This window comes from Lycorma delicatula, chromosome 11 (genome assembly GCF_047948215.1).
Source record: "Lycorma delicatula isolate Av1 chromosome 11, ASM4794821v1, whole genome shotgun sequence".
In the NCBI taxonomy this organism is placed as follows: Eukaryota; Metazoa; Arthropoda; class Insecta; order Hemiptera; family Fulgoridae; genus Lycorma; species Lycorma delicatula.
In genome coordinates, this window is record NC_134465.1 from 71,800,746 (window position 1) to 71,820,929 (window position 20,184).

At 32.7% G+C, this 20,184-nt stretch overlaps 1 protein-coding gene across 1 annotated transcript in view; it reads right to left on the reverse strand.

Moving 5' to 3' along the window:
* Positions 1 to 20,184, reverse strand: part of LOC142332315 (protein O-mannosyl-transferase TMTC1-like) — a 507,352-nt gene that overhangs the window by 58,696 nt on the left and 428,472 nt on the right. Inside the window, exons 9-10 of the mRNA XM_075378680.1 lie at positions 18,390 to 18,554; positions 16,484 to 16,597 (exon numbers count right to left, since the gene is read on the reverse strand). Of these exons, the coding sequence (XP_075234795.1) occupies positions 16,484 to 16,597; positions 18,390 to 18,554 (279 nt within the window). The remainder of the gene's footprint in view (positions 1 to 16,483; positions 16,598 to 18,389; positions 18,555 to 20,184) is intronic.

Below are 20,184 nucleotides of genomic sequence, written 5' to 3' on the forward strand. Positions count from 1 at the left end.
TCTTAAAAATGAAAGGATTAAGTACCAATTTAATCTTTTCATCACTGGATTTAAAAACATATCGAGATAACATTACTAGATTAAAAGCATAGGTTGGCTGATTAGGTCGGCTCGGAATTTGAAATAATCCAATTAGTTAAATAAATTTTATTACAGCTTATCATTCAAATTAAATTTTTACGGTACATATTTTGTTTTTATAAATGGATAAACCAGACTACGATTTGAAAGTATTTCCAAAGTTGCGATTTTCTTAACTTCGAAAATGAAACTATCCATTTCTTACAAAAAAAATAATAATCTTTCAAACCGATATATATATAGTTTAGATTCTGATTATTTTTTTAATTCGATCTCAAATTTATCACTTGCAATATCTTTAAATTATATCGATCCTCTTTATCATACTCTTTAATTATTTTCTGCAATGTTTGAAGAAATAATATGTTTAGTTACATATTTCGAACAGAGTGGCGCACGAAATGATCCAACATTTGGTTTGTAAAAAATACACGGTGTCCCATATAAAACACAACCCATCAATAACTCATCCATGAAATTTCAAAAGTCAAGCTTACTCCCCTACTCGTAACTGAAATGGACTCGTCCAACATCTGAACATCGCGGCGATGCAATAGCACACAACAATGCAATCATAACGTTCAGTGTATTGCTAGAGACAAAATTGTGTTTTCGCTAGATGAACGTGTTTTCATTGTCGAGTCGTACTTCAGTACGAAATCAGTGGTTGCAGTTTAATATTTGTTTCGCTATAAGTACCCAGATAAACCTGCTCCTAACAAAACATCAGTATTAAAGTTAGTTGCAAAATTTAGAGAGACCGGTTCTGTTAATAACAAGGAACACAAAAGATTTGCGTCAATGTTGAATACAGGTACAGTCGCTGAAATCAAAGACCGATTACTCGCCTCTCCAAATAAATCGATCAGATGTTTGTCTGCTGAAATTAATTTGTCTTAATCGACTGTTCATCGGGTGACTAAACGATTAAAATTACGTCCTTATCACTTTCAAACGGTTCATCGAATTCTTGAGCCCGACAAAGAAAAACGGCTACAATATTGTCAACGGTTCCGTCGATTTCTGCGTGAGGGAATTAACGTTATGGATTCGTTATTTTTCACAGATGAAGCACGGTTTCATTTGAATAGCTACGTAAACAGCCAAAACAGTAGAATTTGGAGCGCTGAAAATCCCCACGTTTATCACGAAAAACAATTACATCCGCAGAACTCGGGCGTGTGGTGCGCGATATCGCGGAAGAAAATAATCGGTCCTATTTTTTTCGAGTACACCATTACTGCAGAACGATATCAGAATATTTTATTTCAGTTCATCGCACTCTTGGAAGAGGAAGACAGACACTGCTGGCTACAACATGACGGTGCGATATCGCACTACGCAGGTTCAACTTCTGATTTCGTCGAGGAATTCTTTGGTAATCGTGTTATCGGTCGAGGCTTGTGGCCACCAAGATCTCCAGATTTGACTGAGGCGGATTTTTTTCTACGGGGTTACCTAAAAAAAAAAGCCTACAGCAACAAACCACGAACACTTGAACGATTGAAAGTCAATATTGAACAAGCTGTATTAAATATCCAGCCACAAACTTTGAAAAAAGTTGCAAGAAACGCTGTAAAAAGAATTGAAGCTTGTATTCAAGAAGGCCACTTCCAACATTTACTCTAAATGTAAGGTAATGGATGGTAATAATAAAAATTACATTTACATTTACACATGCCTTTTTATTATTTCAATGCCTACCAATATAAGGTTGGGTTGCGTATTAAATGGGACACCTGTATTTACTTGAATCGCAGTATAGAAAAGTAAAATAGAACAAATTTACTATATACATAGAGATTTTGTTCTGTTTATCATATGTTCAATATGATTACCATCACGTCTAGCAACTTCTATCACACGAACTCCTATGTTGTTAATTACTCGACCACACATATCCTCAGTTATCTCGTTGCACGCCTCGATGATCAGCACTAACCGTCCTATAACTATAAGAGGATGTTTAGGGAAAATCTTTTCCTTTAGAAATCCTCAAATAAAAAATTACACGGATTCAAATCAGGACTGTTGGAGGGCCAGTTCTGTCCACACGCAAAACGATAAGGAAATCGGTTTGAAATGAGATTTGCGTTAAAGATTTAATACCACTCGATTTCTAATTTAAACTCTTTTGTATGAAACTGAGGAACAAAGTTATTAGGCAGCATGTTTAGATAACGTTACGGTCTGTTCAAAAAAGAATGGTCCTATTACCCCGTGATTTGAGATAGCGGACCATATCGTAATTCATGGAGGGTGATCTACCTTTTCATGAAACACGTGTGGATTTTCGAAAGCCCAAAAACGCAAATTTTGTTTATTAACAATTCCGTCTTTGTGAAAACGTGCCTCATTTGAAACTAAACATTGTTCAACAATACCTCTCAGTTCACTGCCCGTTTCGCGAATGCCATTTTTTGGTGTTTGTTTTTGAACATCATTTGCGACACAGATCGCCTAGAAAATTCCAAGACGAGCTGCTGCTTTTGTTGTTGATTTTTCCGCGCTCCTCAGCAACGCTGCTCTGACAGCTTCAACATTCTGTGGCGAACGAACATCGGTAGGCCGTTCGCGCTTACTCTCATACACTGAACCAACCGCTGTTAAATTTTTCGTAAAGTCTACGTATTGTTTCAAATGAGGGCGACCACCGTGTTTGAAAATGTGCACGAAACCATCTTTGTGTAAACACCACACTTTTCGTTTCATTAAAAAATAACATAGTCTTTACGCGCTGTTCAACAGTCGTTGAATAGCGCTGTTCATTGTGTTGAACAGCGTTGAACAGCGCTGTTCGTTGTGCGCTGTTCAACGCACTGGGAAAGAGAAGAAACTAATATTCATGAATTGCTGTCATTTCTGCCAACATAAAGCACATTAATAATAAATTATTAACCTAAACAAAAAAATGTTGTATCATTTCGTGTGTCACTCTGTATCATAAAAAAGGAAACTATTGTCCGTGGATAATCATACGGTAGAAATGTTGAATATTTCGATTTATTTTTTATTTATTTTGTCCTAAATAATGGAAAACAGTACCGTATTTTATATTACCACTGCGTACGTATTCTATCAGTTTTCCAAGCAATTTGATGTAGTTTATGCAATCGAATAAACTTTAATGACTAATTGTAATTCCAACATGGATACGTAATCTCTCTATTACGAACGCTAGAAAATTGGTTATCGTAATCTACGTTATGTTTGAATAATAGTAATTACATAAATTGTATAATTTTGATGATTTTTATCGTACTTTTTATTTATTTAAAATGTAAAAGAAGTTATTTCATTCAGGGATTTTTGTGTAAATACCGGATCGGAATTTCTTTATACAAAGAAATAACAGTCTTATTCAGTCTTTTCTAAGTAATATAATGCATATAAAACATCTGAGATGCTAGAAGATTCGCTTTCTCTGAGAAATCTAGTTGTTTTCTTTATACTGTTATCGATTATAAAATAAATGTTAAAACTAGCCAAGTAAGGGTTGAAAAAATTCCTCTGGGCTATCTTTTACGGTCAACAAAATTTTAAAATGGAAATTAATATAGTAAAATAAAGTTGTAGTAAGTGAAATTTATTTAGTATTAAATAAAAATTATAATATTACCATTATAAAGATTTTAAAATGTAAATATCAAACAATAATTAGTGTCATAAAGTTAATAATTTTATAAATTAAAATAAAGAAAATTAAAAATTGGGAATTAAATATATTTTATTAATTATTGTAAATTATTATTGTTTGTAATATTGTAATTATTGTTTCGTTTATTAGGTTGGTTTACCGTGTACAACAAACAGATCTGATCCAAAATTACGAAAATGGTGACAATATTCAGTAAAAAAAATTTGGTCCTTTTAATGAAATAAATTTTTACCATAAAAAATATGCAGTATTAAAATTATCCCGGTCAGGCCCGGCATACTCACACAGGTTACAAATCATTCACTTCGGTGGTCTCGGAGGTTAAACTAAAAAAATAAATAAATAAAACCAAAGTATTAAAATTATAGTGAAAAAAAATCAAAATCGTTATAATAGGGTTTTTACTTCCAGTTGACTCCTGATTCCTAGACCAGGGGTCGGCAACCTGCGGCTCGCGAGCCACATGCGGCTCTTTGGATGTGAAGCTGCGGCTCTTTAGTTCCATACGCAAATATTATTTATTTTATCAAAAAAATATTTAAAAATCGTTCTGAATCGATTAACGAGGATTAGGCACCGATTCTATTTCTTTGCCACTTGCACTCGCTTTTCACCGCACCCCTCCACCGTGACACGCGTCGTCACTGTCGTCAGTCCATCAGAAGCTACCGAATGACGCTGTCGTCGGATGTTTCTATGTAGGTTTTAATTCGCTTTCGACTCAAGACAATATGGCGTCTTCACCAGTGCTTTGGCTGTGACATATAGTTTGTTGTTTTAAGTAAAACAGTTAGAAGCGAATTATCTTTTCAAACTTATGTATGCACATATATATATATATAATAATAAAAAAACCGAAGTAAAGATAGGTAACATAATAAGTATTATATTTTTAAAATACATATTATACATATTTTTTTCCAAATAAGATACCTAACTACTTTTTTGAAGTCAATAAGAATTGTCAAAAAAGAAACAAAGTAGTACTGTTGGATATTACCGCGAAAGTGTTTTTATTAAAATATATATTTAATAAATTACCTATTTTATTATTTATCTATTTTATAGCTTTTATTACATAAAAGCTCTATAGGTCATTTGAAGAAGAAGATGAAGAAGAAAGAAGACCCTCTACACGACACGACATCTCGGACAGGAGTTTGGAAGAGAGCCCAGCGGAGATGCACCGTGAAGGGCAGCCATCAAAGAAGTGGATGAAAAAGATTTTCTCCTATCCATTCCTAAAATACTTACAATCAAATAATTTAAATCAAATCAGCAATTGTGACTCCCTCAAGAGAAGGGGGCGCATTGCTCTCCCCTAAATAACTAGAGCTCTAATTTAAAAATTAGAGTTAAAATAATAATTATAAGTGTAAGTACCTATAAATTGTTATTTAATAAACCTATTTTCGAAAAATTTTGTGGCTCTTTAAAAACTTTGAAATTTTGTAAATTGTAATTTTTTACTCTTCTGACTCAAAAGGTTGTCGACCCCTGTCCTAGACCAAATGACGTTTAATCATTGAAATTATACTCTATTTTATAATTTGATCCCATTTAATCCCCTCTCTCCTGTTTGAAATCTATCTCAATACAAAACTTTTGATAACAGCCACAACTTAAAAAATAAAAACAGTTATCAAAAATTCCAAAAAAATTAAATTTAATAAATAGGATTCGTTGTCAGTAACGGATTGGATTTTCAATCTTAAAAACTAAACTTTAAAAGATTTTTAAGGGGTCTTCTATACTGCCTTGTATTTTGCGGCTTAATAGTTTATTTATTAGAATAATTAATAATTTCAAGAAATTAGCACAATTTGAGGCAATGATATTCAACAAAGGTTTAATCAATGATATTCAACAAATTTTTGTTTATTAAAATCGAAATCTGGTCTTATCCTTTGGGGTCGAAAATCAGGTAAAAGCTGGGATATAATAGGGAGTCTAAAAAATTATTGAGTCTTTTGTTACGAGATAGCGTTAGCACATTCTTGAAGATGTCTAGGAAGACGGAAGCAGTCATGACATTCCCAATGACACATCCATCATCAAATAATACTAAGCTGTTTTGAGAAAGCTAGCTTCAAAAAGAAGCTCGACTTTTGGATGCCGCATTTTTTGTCTAAGAAAAGATTACTCGATCGAATTTCTATCTGCGAATTTTTACTGAAACGTAACGAAATCGAACCGTTTCTAAAATGTTTTATCACGAGTGATGATAAGTGGGTAACCTCAAAGTTGTAAGTTAGTTTCAAAAGAGACCTCTGAAAATCACGTATCATAATTTTTTGAATAAAAACCACAGAAGTACTATAGCAACTGGATTATGGAATATCCGGAAAAATGGTAGAAAGTCATAAAAGAAAATGGTGCTAATGTGGATTCATAATGTTATCTTCCAATTACAATAAAAGTGCTTTCAATTTTGGTCTTCAAAGGGTTAATACATTTTAGACAACCTAATATATAGCCAGATTTCAACATTTTTATGTTTTTGATATATAAGGCAAAAAACTGTTTAGAAATAATTTTGAATATCATGCACCCTTAAATAATTTTCAGTTGTACAAAATCTCATTTTTCAGCGACCACTATATAAAAAGTAGAAAATTAAAAATGTAAAAATTTCTTTTCTAGTTTTTTTTTTTTTAATTTTAACCAAAATTTAATGCTATATTGTTTTGAATATAGAAATTTTTTGAACAATTTTTGAAGATATCTATATTTATTCAGTTCGGAAATATTAATTAAAATGTAGGTCAACCCTTACGTACGGACACACATCACCGGAAATTTTTATAACATATTTGTGTTGTTTTGGACTGAGGATCTTAAAACTCTGATTTTTGCAAAAAAACCCGATACTTTTTTCCGAAGATACGTTGCAGCAGCAGGAATAAACCAATAGTTGGTTAAGTATTGGAGATTATACATATCGAAATCATACATATTTATACATTTTGAAATTATAACAATTTTTTTAATTTAGTAAAAATTATTTTATCTCCCAGCTTGTTAGCATATTTAATTTTTCTTTCTTTAAATGAAAAATGTGCATACATTTTTTTTACATTTTACATCAATTTATTTCTTCCCGTACATAATGTATTTCTTGATATAAAATCATTCTAAATTTGCTTTTTTTTATTAGGGGTTTTTATTCATGGCAAATTAAACAAGAAAATGTATAAAAAGAGAAAAGAGATGACAACATGTAGGGCTTTCTACTATTTTTTTGAAATGTTGTGAGATTAAGGTAAATATTATATTTTAAGCGGCAAATATATAATATGAGTAAAAAGACTGTACAATATATTTTTGTACAAAAAAAGAAAAAAAAAATGAATTCATTCAGGATATTAGTGTGCATTAAGACTTTCTCCATTATTTCCTATTTAGTTTAAACTGATGCTTCTTGCTTACTGCAGTGGAATCTTTAAACGATGTGATGTGGGAAGAAGGAAAAAAGGAGAAAATGGTCTGGGAATTTTCCTTTACTTCTCACCGATGTCAATTTCCCTCATCATACTCTTTTACTCTAAAGGTATATTTCTCTCTTTCTTTTATACATCTTCATTTCATTTCTATACTTTATTTTATTCTTTCTCTTTTTTTTCTTTTCCTCCCTTTTGTCTATGTTCTCAGTAATATACATCAGCGGTATTTCATTTCCGGAACAAAAAGAGTCATTTCCTCCCTAGTTAATACGACAAAGAAACCATTATGATTCAAGCCTTAGTGAATATAACGTTATATTAAATATATATATATATATATATATATAATTTTCATTTATTTTACCCTGGATTATATAACATCATTTTATGTAATATAGCCTACCGTTTTGTTTCTTTATGTATATTTTTTTGACATTTTATTAAGAAATACTCTCACACGTGTATATATTATTTGTAAATTGCTTGTATCTTCTCCACGTTGTTTTTTCGTTCGTTCATTATATTTTCTCTTTGTAGGTTTTATGTAATACATGTATATATATATGTACATTTTATTGACCTGAGTTATTCTTTATTTAAATAGCTGAAAAATATTTATATTTATTTTTGTTTTAAAGCTACATTTAATCTCTTCGTAAAGTCCTTCATTTTTTTTAAATTAGACTTTTGCTGTATATCTTGTTTAAAACTGGGTAAGTATTTTATGGCAGAAAATTATGCTTATTTATTATTTATTTATTCATCTCCTTTTTTCTGGATAATTTCACTTTAGTATATAACTACTAGTTCTTTTTTTTTATACATCTGTAGTTTACCCGCCCTCCGGATCTGGATACACAATTAAGGATCAGCTCCGGAGGGATGCCTTCGTCTCATACTACCTCTGAAGGACGCAAGGTCCGGCCCAGGCAGCTGGAACTCGGTTTTTTTGTATGGCATGCCTCAAACGAGGAGTTCCCAAAAGGAAACTACCCTTCGGTACTCCGTTCTAGATCCATAGTGGGGACTCCGATCTCTAGTGGGGAACCCCCGAAGGGGTACAACTTGCAGGATGTACATCGAGGCTTCTGCTTACAATCTTTATGTACATGGTCGGCCTTACCGCACATAAAACAATGGCCACTTCTATCTCCGCCATTGTAGAAATTCGCCCTGTGGCCTGAACTCCTGCATCTAAAGTAGAGTTTGTCGGTGGCACGACGCATCACCCGACAGGCCACCCACCCAGTGCGAACACGCCCATCAGACAGTCCGGAAGGAGGGGCGGCACTGGTAATATTACTACTTGCGTCGAGCCGTAAACCGTTCGCATTGATAAAACATCTTTATCGATCGACTCACCAGGTGTTTTACGAATTTCCCAGAGAAACTCATCCTGCGTTGTGAGAGCATTCACGTCCTTAACAAGGACGCGGACCCTCTTACCACCCGTTCCAGCCAGGGTAGCACCCTCCACTTTTTCGGCAATATCTCTGCAGTGGTCGGTGGCCCAGCCGGTTGCATATAAATACTAGTTAAAGTACGTTTACGCACCCGCTTCTTCGCACGTACATAGAATTTTTAAATCTTTTTTCTTAAATTTTTTTAATTTATTTTCTTTAAGGTCCCTTTAGGGATATTCACGATTTTAGCTATCTAATTTTTCAGAAAATGAGTGGAAAACAGTATTTTAATGTGGTCTTTATAATTCATAATATTTTACATACACACACACACACACACACACACACACACACACACACACACACACACACACACACATTCACATAAAAGTAGTAGAAGAGATTGGTCAGTTAAATATTTCCCTACTCATTTAGAAATGGTTTAAAGGAGAAAAACTAACATTTTTCAGAAAAACCTGGCGTTATCCAGATTTATTTTCAAGATTCCAACGCAACAGATTTAGAGGACACATCGGAGATTAGGAAATGCAACTTTAATTCTAATTACCTGTTTTAGGAATTCTGTGTAAAGGAAATTATAAAGTTATAATGAATATTGCACGGAATATTTAAAAAATAATTATTATAGTACAATGTTAAAGAGTAATATAATGTTTATAACACAAGCGCTTGTTTCTCACAGCCAAGCTTGTATTTCCATTCGGCGCACTATACAAATAATCACAGTATATTGTGTATCCTACCCTCGCCAGTCGTGAAAGACACCCGCCTTGTGACGATCCCGGTCACCACACCACCCCCACCGTTCTTAACCCGATGGCTAGGAAACAGATGTCGGCTTTAGACTCCCTTAAACTTGATAACATAACACTATCATGAGTTTTGATTCTATCAGGATGCCACCGATGCAAATGCCTCGCAGACATTTCCATCAGACTATTTACATAACCTACCATCGCCTTCGTACGGCCTTCTCCAACTACGACCATCTACCATAACTTACACAACCCTCTATCATCAAATTAACCGATTCACGGAAGCGCGATCCCCGCCTCTTCCTATAACACCGAGCAAAAACTATTTTTTTCATTCGTCTAACATCTTCATATTCCTTCAGCTTTTTTTTTTTTACATACATGAACGTCTGACTTTTCTATAATGTATGAAGTAATAAAAAACATGAAAATCTTAGTGGAAGAGCAAGAAAAGCCTTTTATAAAATAAGTCTAATGACATTAAAAATAGATGTAAAAGTTAGAAAAAAATTCTTCAAGAGTCAAGCAAGGCACTTTTTAACAAACATTTGCAAATACAATTAATGTTATCAAATGACGTCATTCGGAGCAGAAGTAATTATTATTGTAAAACTAAAAGCTAAATGTAAAACTATAAAAGCGTTTAAATTGAGTCCCAAAGTTTTCAGTTACAAAATTTAGGTTGAAAATTTATTACAAAGGATAGCTGAGTAAAAATGAACCCTAACTAAGAAAAGTATTGAATTTATTTAAAAATGATTCAAGTAAAAAAGTTGAAGTAATTTTTCCAGACTGTATGCAAACATTAGAAGGGGGGTTTCCCCCATCAGTTAAAAAAAAATTAAATTTTTCCAAATTATCTACCGAAAATGTTTTTACAGTTGTTATATGAGAGTTATTTTTTGAGGGGGTTTGTGGGCGCAGCCCCCATGTCGGTAAATTAAAAAAAGCTGGATTTTCTGTTATCAGATAACGTATCTAAATTGCATGAATTTTTTTCTAAAAACATTAAGCTCTTAACTTGGAGTAAAGTTGATAACGTCAAAAATTTTCCAATTGAAAAAAAGAACTTTGGAAACCTGAAAAACCAAAGCGCCGAGCGAAGCGAGGCTTGGCTGGTAGGTCCGGCGAAGCCGGGCCGAGCGGCTAGTATATATATAAAAAAGTGAATTTTTGTTTGTTTGTCCCGTATGCGTTCCTATATCATTCATCCGATTGAGATAAAACTTTCGTGAGTTATTGTGCACACGCCCGCGAAGGTATCTGAATTAATTTTGACCGGCTAGATGCCGCTGGGGTCAAGGTAATTGTATTTATGGTCCGATTTGACTCATATTTAGAATATATATTAGGTGTGTGTAAAGAAACATTTTTTTGCAAAAATTGGACTCGCTAGGTGGCGCTGGGGTAGAGATATTTCGGAAAATTATATTTGTGGTCCGATTTGGCTCATATCAGAACAGATATTAGTTACGTAACTAATAAGAAATATTTACTGCTAACAAATATTTTAACCATGAAAAATATATTTAAACAAATTAAAAATTTCCGATTGTTGATTGGTCATCCATTATTTTATTTAATAAAATATTGCAAAACGATATTTAGTCCTTTAACTCCATATCTTGTTTACTTTTTTTTTAGTTCAATTTATTGTTGTTTTTTTAATTTAGTTTATTTTTATTTTAGCTTTTTTTTATTTTTTTCAGTCGTGATTTTTTAATTTTTATAATTGTTTTTATTCTGTAATAGTGTAAAAGGTAAAAAAAAAAGGTTTAGAAAAAATCAAATATTAAAAAATATATTAAAAATATTACTGAGGATATATATGGAGGAACTATGTTGAAATTAAATGATTAGCATAGAAGATAAGAAATGGAAAGTAATTAGGTCACCCGGATAATGACATAAAAAATAATAAAACCACATGAATTGTATGATTTACTTTCATTTTGAAAAATTCGTAAGTTTTATTTGTCAATTAGTAAAATTATAAGTTTGATATATTTGTATAAAAAAAAAAAAATTATATTTTTATTACATTTCGCCTGCTTTTTATAAAGCTGAAAATATTAACTTAAGTGTAGTTTATTTTTTCCTCTTGATTGGATAAGATTAAATATAATGAAAATGCATATTTTATTTTAAGATATTAAAGTTCACGCAATTGAGTCTAATAGTGTCCACAATCATCAGCACTATTCTAATACTGTAATCCATAGAATAACTTTACGTGAAAAAAAAAATGCATTGATTCACTAGTTAAATGATTACTTAATATTTCTTTGTTTACTTTTTAACATATTTAATTATATTATGTTTTTAAGATTTTTACATTGTTGTGACGTATTTTAATAAATGAGATGAGATGAATATGTTTTGTTATGAATGTGAGAGTGAACAATACAGTAATATTAATGAAATGCATATATTAACATCACCTGTACTTGGCTAACTAGATATATAGTTAAAAAAGAAGAAAACAAGACTGTACTAAAATATATCATAAGAAATATAAATAAGTAACTTATGGAGCTGAACCCAGACAGGCAGAATATCAACCAATTACCTTTATTCATATTTTGGGTTATCAAACCAACTACACAAAATTATAAATTAAATACACAACGTTTCACTTAGAATTCTCTAATCTTCCTCAGGTTTTAATGCTAGATCGTGGATACCGGTGTTCTTTGGTGGTTGGGTATCAATTAATCACACATCTCAGGAATGGTCGACCTGAGACTGTACAAAATTACACTTCACTTGTACTCATACATATTATACTCATTCATCCTCTGAAGTAATACCTGCCGGTGATTCCCGGAGGCTAAACAGGAAGAAAAAGCTTCCTCAGCTGACTTCTCATTGATACACACGCATCAATACAAAATTCTCTTACACGTAAGAGAATATATAGTATGTAGGAGAATTTTGTATGATGCGTTTATGAATGTGTAAAGTCACCTGAGGAAGCTTTTTTTTTGAGGTGGAGGAACCCCATTTACGGGCGACGAAGCAGTGTCGGACTCGTAAACAGGTTCCGCAAGCTGTTACAGAAAATGCATATATATTCCTGCGCACTACCGACTAATCCTCCACGCCTGGGGACCTCACTTGCTGGGAAACCGCTAATAAAACATTACTTCAGTAGAGGGGGATAAGCGCCCACACACACATTCGGTCTCCACTAGCAAACATCATCCATACCAGACCGCTACACGCACACACTGCACACTACAAATACCTAAACAGAAAAACATTCAGAAAAAATAGAGCACCTAACAGGTACATTCATACAATTTATACATTCATAGAATCAAGCCAAACAAGACAAGCGCACCATAATCAAGAAGACATGACCACAAGACTTAACTTATCCACCAAAGTGCACTCAAAAGTTAATTCTCTTCTCTTTTTTCCTGTTTAGCCTCCGGTAACTACCGTTTAGATAATTCTTCAGAGGATGAATGAGGATGATATGTATGAGTGTAAATGAAGTGTAGTCTTGTACATTCTCAGTTCGACCATTCCTGAGATGGGTGGTTAATTGAAACCCAACCGCCAAAGAACACCGGTATCCACGATCTAGTATTCAAATCCGTATAAAAATAACTCTTTACTAGGACTTGAACGCTGGAACTCTCGACTTCCAAATCAGCTGATTTGGGAAGACGCGTTCACCACTAGACCAAACCGGTGGGTTTACTCAAAAGTTAATTAAATTTTCACAACCTCACCCACAGTACACAAAACACACACACAAACAAATAACTCAAATTTACTACTTATTTCTTACCCACACGACCGTCAACCATAATCATTAAAAACTGAGCAACGCCCTCAGGCTCCGGAAGTGGAGTGTCCACGGCCTCACCGCACCAAAGCAACCCCCTCATGCTCGAGAGGGCCCCCAAGGCACTCAGCCGCAGACCTGTCCAGCCCGGCACCCTCCGACTTCTCATTCCCTTCCTGGCCGCGCCAATGCTCACCATCTCCTACGAGTTTTTTCTGTTTTATTAAGTTCTTCTAAAACGTTTCTACTATAATTTGCAATAATAGTCCACTGCTTCACACCCTGAAACATTATCTGCTGAAAATCCTCAGGTCTGTACATGTCCACCCGAAACCAGGGCATCCCGCATGCACCTCCATGCATCTTGGAACCTCGTATCTGAGGAAACTTAGAGAATTCTAAGTGAAACTTGTGTATTTAATTTACAAATTTGTATAGTTGATTGGTTTGCCCAAGAAATGAATAAAGGTATTATTTTTAAGTAAAATATATGTATATATATATATATATATATAATATATATATATAAGATATTATTATATATATGTATGTATAATACGCATAACCTACAGATAATACTTTTTAAGTTTAAGACAAAAGTAGAAATGAAACAAAATACAGAAAAAAAAACATTGAAAGCGCAGTAGAAAAAAAAGGAATAGAGAGTGATTCATTGCAATGAAGAAGGAAATGGGGGTGTAGAGTGCAAGAAACGACCTACTGTGCATTAAAAACATACTATAAAAAAAAAATATTTCAAGTCACCACTTAAAAGTGTATCAAATACTGGTAGGTATATAAAGTGAAGTTAGTTAATACTGTGTGTGGAAAGTAAATTGATCGGTTATATTAATTTTGAATCGTACGGTTATGAAATTTTCTGTAACCTAATGTAATTCACAAAATGCTTCTTAAAATATAAATTACTATATTGTGCTCCAAGAATAACACTATCGACTTAAACCTAATCCATCTATTTCATGTTGTTTTATTAATAATTTATCACATTTAACTGCACCTAATTATTTATCTATCGTTATTTTATATTACATGTTAAACGAGTCTTATTATGAAATTCAATATAATAAAAAATTAATTGAGAATAAGGGGATAGAAAATACATGAAGAATTAATTGAAAATTTAAATCTCTAATAAATAATGAAGTTTTTTTCTTAGTGATCATAAAAAACTTGGGTTTTATAATAAAACTTTAATAGTAAAATATCAGGTTCAATATTCTATTATAATGAAACAAAAACACCGTCAACTGTTTTGTCATTCAGTTACTATATTCACCTTTGATACTTTCATGGTTTATTAAACTATTCAACTGACACGTGCCAGTGAGAACAATTTATTTAAGTGACAAGCAACGCTTTTGAAGTTGATCAAATTCTATTTCTGCTATATTGTTTATGCTAATTTAGTTTCATGTACTTTTATTTCTTACCAATGCTAACTGAAGGCTACGTTTAATCGCTATTCAACAGACATCTATTAATGTAGCATTGTACATATCCCACTAAATTTATAACGTTAACGTCAAGATCCTGCTATAAAAATTGTCAAAAATAATTTTTTTTAACTCTAAATACAACAAAAATAAATTTTTTTATTGTAGATTTTACTATAACTAAAATTTACATGAATGTTATAAAAGCATGTCCTCAGAGAATCTTTTTTATTTTAATGTAAATCTATCTAGAAACAGATAAATTCAAATCTCATTGAATTTAATATGTTCAGCTCATTGAATTAAAAACTCATTGTATTAAAACTCATTGAATTTGTATGGACAAATTTTTATAATTTGGTAACAGGATAATTGCGTTTTATAGAATAATTATTATTTTATCGGAGTATAACATTTTCCTTTGCGCGTATTCATTAATTAAGGCATTGCTTTCACTTAATCCTGAGTCAGGTCATAAATACTTCATATCCATTTGTGAAAGAAATGTCACTAGATTATACAGGATCTGGGGAGGGATGGTCTATCTCTCCTTCGTTTTTAAGAACAACGACAGCCCGATTGCTCTCCAACCACGCAAATTTAAACCAATATTTGTTTCGGTTCCGCCCGGTAGCTGACGAGCTGTGCATCTGCGGGTAGGTCCAGCTGTTGGGGGTGGGCCAGAACTCAGGCCACCCCTGGAACTTAGAGGTCAAAGGTAAAATTGGCCACTTACAAGCGGCGAGTCAATGTGGGAAGAGCCGCATTGTCTAACCGTGTGGGAGTTCCTTGATGCGGTGCTTTGTTCAACCGACATCAGTAGTTTACCTAAGGGAAAAGACTCCTACCGCGCTGCTGTAGAAAGCTAACCGAGAGATATGGCTGACTACCAGCCAGATAAGGGCTCGAAGCGTTTTAATGATGGATAGGTACTTCAGCTGCCTAGGCATGGCAGCGAATTGCTGTCTTTAACGTGATAAATTGAATTATTGATAGTCAAATATGTTTTAGTAGTTAACGGGGTGCGCCTACTCATTTTAGTGATATATGACAAGTGGGCGGTGGGACACGCAATCAAGCGGTATATAGTACCACGCTTATTCCGCTAACGCTTTTAGGTTTGCTCTAAAAGCAAGTTAGGAAACTAATCCTAAACTGTTTCGAGGCTCAGTAGCCGTTTGTGGCACAGACTTCGGTCTTATGCTTTAGGGCGACCGAATAGGGTGGTGGCGGGAGAAATGCCAAGCAAACCAAAGTCACTAGATAAGGTACTGTAAAAAAATCCAACCTGTCTAATACTATTAGACAATTTTATACCCAGGGTCTCATTCGTACAAAGTACTGTAAGGAAATATTTTGCAACGTCCTTTGCTCGGGTTTACTGGTTATTTAAAACTAGAAAAAATTAACGTTTAATGATAAAGATAAAGACTTTATGGTAAGAAAATAGTTATGTACTTCTAGAGTGCTTCAAGTTCCATTCTGGACGTTTGGACCCATTCTTTTCCAGTTACTCCAGAAATCCGTGTGTTACCACCCAAGAAGATACTTCTTAATTCCCCTTTTGTATCGATCATTTTGCATTATCCGAACCAGAAAATCACTTTCCCTTGATATACTTAAGAGGAAGATTAATATCCTTGCTGTTTATTATCTGATTTTGGCTTCATTAAAGCTTGATTAAACAAGGTTAAGCTTTGTTAAAGAAAACTCTCTTCTATTCTAACAAGTCTTAAATATCTAACTAAGAACTCTCTTCGGAGAAAAACATTTTTTTATTACTTAACAGGTTATTTAATCAAGAAACTACATTTTACTTTAAATACTCGTATCTGTTAAATAAAATTAAAAAAAAAAATTATATAAACTTACCTTAATGCTTCTCTATAATGTAATACAGCTAGTTGTGTTTGAAATGAATCTCTATGAAAGTTAGCTAAATTATAATGCATTTTTGCATTTTGTGGTAACGCTTTTATACCTGCCCTGAAAATAAAATATTACTGTTATTTATTTTTTATTAATAATAATTTTATAATTTGAATAGCTGATTTAATAATCACCTTATATACATATAAGTTTACTTTATTTAGCATTAATCAGCTTATATACATATATATATAAATTGTATATATTTAAATTAAAATCTCTGACAAGTCTATTTGAATACTGATATGTTAAAATATTAAATGATATCTATCTATCCTTCGTTCTAGTTGCACTTATACCAGACTCGGAACGAAGTACATTCCTAAACCGAGGTTTATCATTTGAATAATGCACTATAAAACGAATTAAAATATCATTTAAAATCAGATAGACTGTAAACTTTAACTTTAATTCCGATGGGTGATAGTACGATTGCTCCATTTACTATAAAAATGTATTACCTGATTAAGATTAAATCCTCATCTGACTAGATTAATATGAAATTGTTATTATTATAAGCGGTTAGTTGTAGTATTTTCCAAATAATCCCCTTGACAAAAAAAAACATATACAAAGATATTATTTGATTTTCACAAGATTATTTAAAAAAATCTGATGTGGACACCACATGATTTCCTTGTACGCCTATTAAATTACATATATACATTTTTTTTAAATAAAAACTACGTAAAATTTTATTTCATTATTAATTTTCTTTTTTTATTGAATTATTATTTATCGTAATATTTTTTTTTACAATCAGAGGTTAATAATCATTAATAAATCAATATATTTAAATTAAGAAGAAAAAATTAAAAAAAAATTAGATGAATTTTGATTCGAATCGATGTGTTTTACCCTGTAAGATCCAAATATTTCATAAATTAAAATTTTATTTGAATTTAATTCTGGAACCAATGAAAATAAGTACCACTTTTGATATACCGTTGAAAAGCTCTCAATGAGGGCTTATTATTGCTGTTAACTAAAAGGCCAAAATTCAATATGTTTTGGATTTTGAGCTTTTTTAGACACTTTTGTTTCAGTCGATTACAATCAAAAGGGGAAGTGCAAAAGTAGATGTTATATCAGTTTTAAATCCAGAATATTAACATCCTACGACTAATGGTTTTTGAATTACGCGAGATACACACGTACAAACGTACAGACGTCACGCCGAAACTAGTTAAATTGGATTCAGGGATGGTCAAAATGAATATTACCGTTAAAATCTGAAAACCGTAAGTATTCCCGATTACAATACCTTCTTTAATTCGTACAAGAAAGTAAAAACCACAACAGCTGTTTCGGTAAAAAGGACCTTCGTGTTTGTAACATCTCTCTCTCTCTCTCTTTTTTTCCTGTTTAGCCTCCGGTAACTACCGTTGAATGAGGATGAAATGTATGAATGTAAATGAAGTGTAGTCTTGTACATTCTCAGTTCGACCATTCCTAAGATGTGTGGTTAATTGTAACCCAACCACCAAAGAACACCAGTATCCATGATCTAGTATTCAAATCCGTGTAAAAATAACTGGCTTTACTAGGACTTGAACGCTGGAACTCTCGGCTTCCAAATCAGCTGATTTGGGAAGACGCGTTCACAACTAGACCAACCCGGTGGGTTGTGTTTGTAACACCTGAGGAAGGTACTGTTTACCGAAACAGCTGTTGTGGTTTTTTTTGTAATAACTGTGAAAATGAAATAACTCATTTGTTTATTTTCTTTCGTTTATGTAATTCATCAATCATCGTTTATAATTGCACTTATATTCTAACCGAATTAAAAATATTTTATTTTAATTATGGTTTTTTTATTATTTAAATAACACAATATAAAAGTACTTACCTAATTAATGCTTCTCTTGATGACCAGTCTTTGTTTCTTTCAATTGTTCTTAAGGAAAAAAATAATAAAATAATTATAGAACATATCAATGCTGCTCTCTGTCGTAGAATACCTGAATCATAAAGAAGTTGAGCTCCATATACCACTAATAGAACACCACCCAAGCTGTAACAATAAACAAAACGAATTTTTTAAAGTTAGTTGTTACTTAAAATAGATTTAATATTTTGCACAATCGCTTAAATTGTAGAAAAATGTATTAATTTCATGTATAATAACAAATTTCCTATTTCCTCCATCCGAACCAAAAAAATGTGCACTAATCACGTCATAGAAAGTCACTTTAATATAAAATTGGTGTTCTTAGTTAGAAAAGACACATTTCATCCTGTTTTTTCTGAGACCCAGTACAAAATCTCTTTCTCTTCTCCCCCGGACTATTTTTTATGAATTTATGACTTTTAACACATATTCACTTAGTTTGAAACCTACAACCATCCGAACATAAGACGTTTCCACTCGGACACTGCGAGTTCACAGTAAAGCAGAACAATTTTTATCCCGCATAATCAATGTCAACCAAACAACGTTTTACAGCAACGGTTTCACAGCATACTACTGCTCGGAAACAAAAAAACATCACCTTAACTTCACAACGAAACATTCAATAATAGAATATTATTGACAAAACGCAAACTTTTTCTTTTAATTTTGTAATTAGGTTTTCCAAAACGAGACGTTTGCTGAAATGCATCGTTTTGACGCAACCAATGCTGATATAAATATTCAAATTGGGATGGTTAAATTTGAAATGGTATGCTTGTACCGTACTCCTTACGGTTTTTCCTTTTGGTAGAACCCCACAACGCAAATACGAAAAGTGAAGATGAAAATCGTTATTATATAGATGAAGAAAAACAATATCAGAAATATCAGTACCGAAGAAAGAGGTATATGTATTTAGACAAATAATATCAGAAAACGCCATCTTATTTGTAAACCGTATAGGCCAACTCATATAACAATTTTCATCTTGCAGTAAACAATCCTAGGATTGATTTTCAGCAGTCTTCCTTCTTCAGGCTGTTCTATGGTGTTATAATGTCTTTGTTTCCATCTATGTTTTACACCTAACATCCTATTTGGTTTGTTCAATATAACCTTTCTTTCTTTTTTCCTGTTTAGCCTCCGTTAACTACCGTTTTAGATAATACTTCAGAGGATGAATGAGGATGATATGTATGAGTGTAAATGAAGTGTAGTCTTGTACATTCTCAGTTCGACCATTCCTGAGATGTGTGGTTAATTGAAACCCAACCACCAAAGAACACCGGTATCCACGATCTAGTATTCAAATCCGTGTAAAAATAACTGGCTTTACGAGGACTTGAACGCTGTAACTCTCGACTTCCAAATCAGCTGATTTGGGAAGACGCGTTAACCACTAGACCATCCCGGTGGGTTTGTTCAATATAACCTAGTCTTGGTTTTCCTGTTGAATTTTTTTCTTCAACTGTACCCTTTATTATGGTATGCAAAAAGACAAACTTGACAGAAGCCCACAACGTAGAAAGAAAACAACACGGTAAGAAAAGTGAATGAAGAAAATTGTTATTTTATCACTGAAGAAAAATAATAATGGAACTCTCACCACAGAATAACGAAACATTTTAAATGCAGTAAATATCGTTTATATCGTAGGAGGTCGTAAAAATCGATCTCCAAGATAGACCAACAAATTTACACAATGACCAATGCTTGGGTAGCTTAATGGTAATACTTTAATAAACATCTA